The 7,291-nt window shown below is 35.1% G+C and overlaps 1 gene segment (V, D, J or C); it reads right to left on the reverse strand.

Moving 5' to 3' along the window:
• Nucleotides 1-553: 553 nt before the first annotated feature.
• On the reverse strand, nt 554-1,242 carry LOC101996398. The segment is given in 2 exon segments: nt 554-1,047; nt 1,167-1,242. Coding segments are annotated over 2 exon segments (540 nt in total).
• Nucleotides 1,243-7,291: the final 6,049 nt, after the last annotated feature.

Raw genomic sequence — 7,291 nt, forward strand, 5'->3', positions numbered from 1 at the left:
GATCAGCCTGGTCTACAAGAGCTAGTTCCAGGACAGGCTCCAAAACCACAGAGAAACCCTGTCTAGAAAAAAAAAATGTTCATCATAAATGGAACTATAAAATTATTTTAGTCGACTTAGTAGTACATAGTATAACTCAAATGGACTTATCAACATTTATGAAATGGTTTTGTAAAATAACCCAAATTTAAAAAAATAACTATTCTTACATTTTGTTTAAAGTAATAGCTTTATATTATACAAACAAATTTCAAATATGAGAATTGCAATGCTGTAATATCTTTAAGTCTCAAAGTAGCACTTTAGATTAAAATTGTAATGTGTTTTTCAAAAAAACCCAAAAGTGTCATCTATTGTAGAAGTTTATATTCTTAAAATGTGGAATAACAAGTTTCAAAGAAATATGTCAAAATGCAATGCATGCATGCAAATAAAATATGTCTGTTTTTAATATCTTCTGTTCTTGTCTCCTTAACTTTGCTACTGGCAAAGAGAAATTTACACCCACTTTACAATTTCTCATAGCTCAGCCATTCTGTAAAATTGCCACTGTTCAACATAGAGACTTCTGTGTTTGATACAGCATATAAATTCTAGACGACTTTCCTGAGAAATTAGTGAATGGATCAATAAACATCCTGTCTGTTTCTCTGGCCTTGTCCACCCACTCTTGGTCCTGAGCAATCTTGCATGAAGGTTTGTGTATGAGCTCACACTGAAGGCCCCTCACTGTGTCTCTTGTACAGTAGTAAGTAGCAGTGTCCTCAGCTCTCAGACTGTTCATTTGAAGGTAGAGGGTGTTTTTGGAATCATCTCTGGAGATGGTGAACCGGCCCTTCACAGATGCACTGTACTCTGTTGTGTAACTATTAGCTTTGTTTCTAATAAGGGCAACCCACTCCAGTCCCTTTCCTGGAGGCTGGCGGACCCAGTGCATATAATAATTACTGAAGGTGAATCCAGAGGCTACACAGGAGAGTTTCAGGGAACCATCAGGCTTCACCAATCCTCCTCCAGACTCCACCAGCTGCACCTCACAGTGGATACCTTCAATAATAGAGAATTCCGGTGAGGAAAATGTTACACACACACACCATCCCTCTTACTAATTCCCACCTCTTACTCATGCTCCCACACACTCAGCATATCTTCTTCCCATAAATTACCTTTTAAAAGATTTACAAGAAATATGCAGTTTAGCCACAACTTCATGGTGAGAGGTCTGTGTTCAGTGTTGATCTCTCAATGGGAAGAAAGGGGAACTCAGCAATGGGCTCCACTGCTAGAGTGACAGAGTCAGGATTGGGCTGGTTTTCATGAGGATGGAGGAGAACAATTTGCATTTCTCCCTTCCTGCTATATAATCAGCTCTAGGGTTGAAACAATAGAGGGTGCAGTTTTAGTTTACAACACAAAAATAACTAGATGAATTACTTTTCAATAACAGAGTTACAATGTTGTATTTTATCCTTTGTAGATGTGTTAACTCTTTAAATTTTATGACTTAACCATGTCTAAAACTGTGATTACAGATATAATATTATTTTGAATATTTTTAAAGAATTTATATAAAGCTCAATTAATGTTGAATAGAATTATTAAAATCTAGAACTTTTGTTAAAAATTTTAGCTCAGTAGTGTAGAATGCACAAATTCCTAGACTTGATTCTCTTTTCTGACAAATATACATTGAAGAAATATGACTGCTCTCCAGAATTAGCCTTATATATGTGACAAAGCATACTGAAATCCAATTTTACACTTGTTTGACTATTTTAACATTTTGGTGTTATGTATTTATCATACTTTTGAATGAATTCACCTTTAATTTTAAGATCCTTTAGGAGCCAAAGTTTACACATCTGGGACAATCAACAAGTCTCCTGCCTGGACTCTAAGCCACACACAGATGTGCTTCATTTCTCTTCACTCCTTGAAGATATGACATTCTATGGTGTTTGGTCAATAAGTCACAGAATGAGGAATCTTGAAATCATGACATACTACATAAGCAGAGAATGTTTGAATTATTATTTTTCACTTGTTGAATTTATTCTCTTTGAAAGACACCAACTTCTTGTGACTTTTGGATCCTATTAATCACGGCAGTAGGTTTCTCTTGTTTTCCCAGGAAAGTAACTAAGGTTTAAATAAATAACTACACGTCTATATCCATTTTGCTTTGGAAATTTCAGCGAAAAGCATAACAAGTCCATAGTAGGTCTGGCTTGTTTTCTGCATTTAAAGGCAAAACATTTTAAGGAGAGAAAAACAAAAAAAATGCCCTTGCTGTCCACTTACTGTAACTCTTCCTTGGGTTTCTGCAATTAGTGAGGTGTGAATACAATGTGGTAACTTTCATAGCCCTTCAGTGAGTTTACTATTAGTGGTGTAATTGAATACATCGTTTTATTTCTAATTTTTAATAACATCTGTATTGAGTTCTAAAATTTCTTTACCAATGCACCTTTCTATTATAAACTGTAAATATTATTTCTTTGTACCTTCACCATTATTTTATATTTACTTTTGTGATGAAAAACATTCTGCTTTGAGTGAATAAATTAAAGAAACACTTTGTATTTTTTGCTCTCTGATGTCTAAGGATATTGAACATATATATGTCAACCATATTCATATATGTTTCACAACTTTGATCCTATGTTTATTCATTTCCAGTCTTTTTGAGAGTTTTCCTGTTGATGATTGGTGTAGGTGTGCCCAGTTCTTAGGGTGATAGCATTGATGGATTGGTAGTCCTGGAAGTCATTAAAGCAGGCTTCATAAGTCATGCAACAACAAAATAAAACAAACAAACAAAAATATTACACCACATGATAGGATTTTTCCCTTGAGGGTTTATTTTGAATGGATTCCTGTCCTCTCTGCATTTGATATCTGGAGTCCTTTTCTAGGTGAGGTGTGAGCTCCCCCTGGTGGCCAGGACTTCCACTGCAGCAGTGGTAATGTGTTGGGACACTTCTGTCACTTTAGAATCTGGCTTCTGGCTGGAAAGCCTCTAAGTCTAAGTGGGATTTCCTAGTGTATCTTCACTTTTCCCGTAGACTGTCCTACACATGAACATGTGATCATCTCAAGTAGCTTTTCCTTTTCTAGGGCAGCTATAGAAAATTGTTGCAAACCTGCACATACTTTAACTACAAGTTTTAGATCCTTATTTTAGGTATGGAACAGACTGACAGGAGATCATGTTCATATAAAATCTGGCAAATCAAAGTTTAAAGCAATTCATGTACATATCTACAATTTGAATCCATTTAAATTATTGTCAAAAGCATTAAAATATGTTCTACATATTTATGATCATCATAGCTGATCCTAACTTCAATACAAGTAGCCTCTCTTCTAACAACCTAGTGAATATGTTGAAGAACTAGGTCAGAACTAAAAATCAAATGCCTAAGGTGATGAGAAAATCTCAAGCAGGGTGCTATGAGATTCAGGATGAGACTGAAGAGATCATAAAGGAGGGCAGTAAAGAGAGTGAAAATCACCTGAGTCCCAGACCAAGGTAGCACCAAGAGTCCGTGGTAGAAGATGTTTCTGCATATTGGCTACTTATACAAAGGAATGGAGATGGATTGGAGGGTGAAAGGGAAAGAGATAATCTGGCTCCTCACTTAAAAGAAGTTTTTGATAAACTCAAGCATCCAAAATAATTGAACAGAAATTAGCTTTCGATAGTTTGTGTCTAATTTTCAACAAAACAAAATTTAATATTACATTTTCAAAGACATGCTCTTTCTATCCTCCTTTCCTACCCTTTACCTATGCCACGTGACCCACTGGTAGAAGCACCTCCTTTACTTATGCATGCTAATTTATGAACTAATTTCTTCTTTTACCTATACATGATAATCTGTGATCCACACACCTCCTTTACCTAGGTATGTTTCTACACTCATACATACTTCCATAATTCTGACCAACTGACACCCTGCCTGAAATCCAGTCATGAAAGCTTTACCAGGTTCACCTGTCCTTATCTAGGGGGGCACATCACAACAGGGGGTCAACACAGTTTTCTAGGAAAGAAAGCACAGATAGTAAACATTTCATTTCAGTATTTGTTGCCAATATGAATAAAATGAATTAAAATATAATTAACTGGAAATAAGAGGATTAATACAGTTACTGTAATGCAAAAGTTAAGTCATGATTCATTAATGGCACTGTTATTATCGTGGGATATCTGCAGTCATTGGATGTCATCTTTCAAAATGCCCTTTTTAGCACATGGCTGTGGCAATAAAACTAAGACTTTCTTGGGGACCCTGATTAGGGACAGAGTGAGAATCAAAACAATATATATGGATGATCAATCAGTACCACTGACCTATAGTTTGAGCACAATCTATATAGTAGAAGAAGCAGATGATGGTGAACTTTATTCCTTAAAGAGTTGGTGCTATAAATGTAGTCAAAAAATAAATAGGAAATCCACAGGAAGTCTTCAAATGAAAGCTAAGAAATCATCTCAGTTCTGATTTTCCAGGGTGTTTTTACGAGTATTATTCAGTCAATGTAAAGGCTAAGAGGGATATGTGCTTCCACGCCTAAGCTTTTATTCCTGCTTTCTTCATTACATATCTGAACTCTATGCTCTGAGCTCTTTTGAAAGGGATTCCTTCAGAATACTGAGGGAAAGCAATGAAATGTAAAATTTACCTTAAAAGTGCCCACTGCAGTGAGTACTGAGTGGTCCAGTGCTTTAAGAATCGTAAGTATTTCAAGGGGCAGAGCAGTGATCATGTCCTCTAATAGTGTTTTGAGGAAATCTGTCTTATGTTTTAGTCTAATCAGATTTCTAAGTAAGTCTTCACAGACTTGGTAGTGTAATGAGTAGAAAAATTTCCTTTCAGCCTGTTTAGTATTTGTATATGGGAAGGCTAATTATTTTTTAGTTAAACTTGTATCCACCACTTTTCTGAAGGTATTTATGAGCTGTAGGATTTTCCTTGTAGAACTTATGTATACTATCATATGATCTGTGAATTATGCTTTGATTTATTCGGTTTTTAATATGTATTAAGGTATACAAGTAACACCATCACCTTGATGTTATTTTTATTACTCTAGCTAGAAATTTGAATATTATATTGAATACGTATGGAAAGAGTGGACAGCCTTGCCTTATTCCTGATTTTAGTGGAATTGTTTTGATTTTCTTTTCATTTAATTTGATGTTAGCTGATGGCTTGCTGAATATTGATTTTGTTATGTTTTGGTATGTTGTATTCCTGATTTTTCCAAGTCATTTAACATTAGTGGGTGTTGAATTTTCTCAAAAGTTTTATCAGTGTTTAATAAGATGATCATGTGACTTTTTATTTCAGTTTCTAATTGTGCATTACATTAATAGATTATCATATGTAGAACCATCCCTGCATCTCTGGGGTGAAGCTCATTTCATCATAATTGATGATCTTTTTGAGGTGTTCTTAAATTCAGTTTGCCAGTATTTTCACATTAATGTTTATCAGGGAAATTGGTCTGTAGTGCTTATTCTTTGCTGATTCCTTGTGTGATTTGGGTATCAGCATGACTGACACCTCATAAAAAGAATCTGACAGTATTTCTTCTGATTCTATTGTAGAGAATAATTTGAAGAGTATTGGTAGAGCAATACTCAAATTCATATAAAAAAACAGAAACACAGGAAAAACAAAAACAGTGCTATGCAATTAAGGAAATTCCAGAGGTATCATGATCCCTGATTTCATGCTCAACTACAGAGCTTCAGTAATATAAACAGCATGATATTGGCATAAAACATACAAGTTTGGATTTGAATCAAAGACCCTGACATGAATTCACACACCTATACACACTTGAGTTTTGACAAAAAAAAAAAACAAAACAAGATTATACAATGGAAAAGAACAAGGCATCTTTTAACAAATGGTGCTGGCATAACTGGATGTTGGTATGTGGAAGAATGCAGAATCTCCCATATCCATCACTCAGCACAAAGCTCAAGTCCAACTGAATTAGAGACCTGAAGATAAATCCAGTTATGCTGAACCTTATAGAAAAGAAAACACATTAGTACAGGAGAAAACTTCCCGAAGAACACGAGTTCTACAGAAAGTAGGTAAACAGTAAAAATTGGGACCTCATAATGCTGAAAAACTTCCATAAGGTAAAGAAAACTGTCAATAAGACACAATGGTAGTCTAGTGAATGGTAAACCATCTTTGCCAATCTTACATCTGACAGAAGACTAATCTCCAAATTGTATTAAAAAAAACTCTAGAAGGTAGACATCATAATATGAAATAATATAATTTAAAAATGAGGCACACGTCTAAATAGAGAATTCTCATCAGAAGAATCTTAGATTCCAGAAATACACTTAAAGAAGTTTTCAAAGTCCATAACCATCAGGGAAATTTAAATCTAAACAACACTGAGATATCATCTTATACCAGCAAGAATGGCTAAGATGAAAAAAAAAATCACTAATGTCAGTTAATACTGGAGAGGTTGTGGAGCAATTGGCATACTCCTCCACTGCCGGTGTGAATGTAAACTTGTACAGTCACTTTGGAAATCAATAAGGAGGTTTCTCAGAAAATTAGAAATAAATCTACCTTAAGACCCACCTATATAACTCTTGGGCATATGCCTATTTTTTTTCTCAGTAATTCCACAAGGACACTTTCTCAACTATGTGTATAGTAGCATTCATCATAATAGCCAGAACCTGGAAACAACAATGCCCATCAACCAAAGAGTTGATGAAGAAATTTTGGTACATTTACACAACAGAGTATTTCTCATCTGGTAAAGTAATGTTATCAAGAAATTTGAAGGCAAATGGATAGAATTAGAAAAGAGTTCTGAGTGTGTAACCAAGACCCAGAAAAACAGACATACTAAGTAAATATTAGCTATAAAGTAAAGGATAACAATGGTACACTTCACAGCCCCAGAGAGACTAAGAAACAAGAAGTGGTCAAAGAGGGGTGAGTATGCATGGACTTCGCTGGGAAGAAGAAAGAAAAGAGATCTCCTGGTTGGATTGGGGGCTGATGAGATGGGAACTGGAGGGATTTGTTGTGGGGTAAGTGGAGGGGAACAGTAATAAAAGAAATGTCTTGAGGATCACATTTTTTGGGTCAATTAAAATCCTGGTGTAAAGGAAACAACCATGAATATACAAGAATTACCATAGTTGTTCAACTATGTTCATAGCAGTATTATTTGTAATAGCCAGAACCTGGAAACAACCTAGATGCCCTTCAATGGAAGAATGGATGAAGAAAGT

The sequence above is a fragment of the Microtus ochrogaster genome, unplaced genomic scaffold (genome assembly GCF_000317375.1).
Source record: "Microtus ochrogaster isolate Prairie Vole_2 unplaced genomic scaffold, MicOch1.0 UNK101, whole genome shotgun sequence".
Lineage (NCBI taxonomy): Eukaryota > Metazoa > Chordata > Mammalia > Rodentia > Cricetidae > Microtus > Microtus ochrogaster.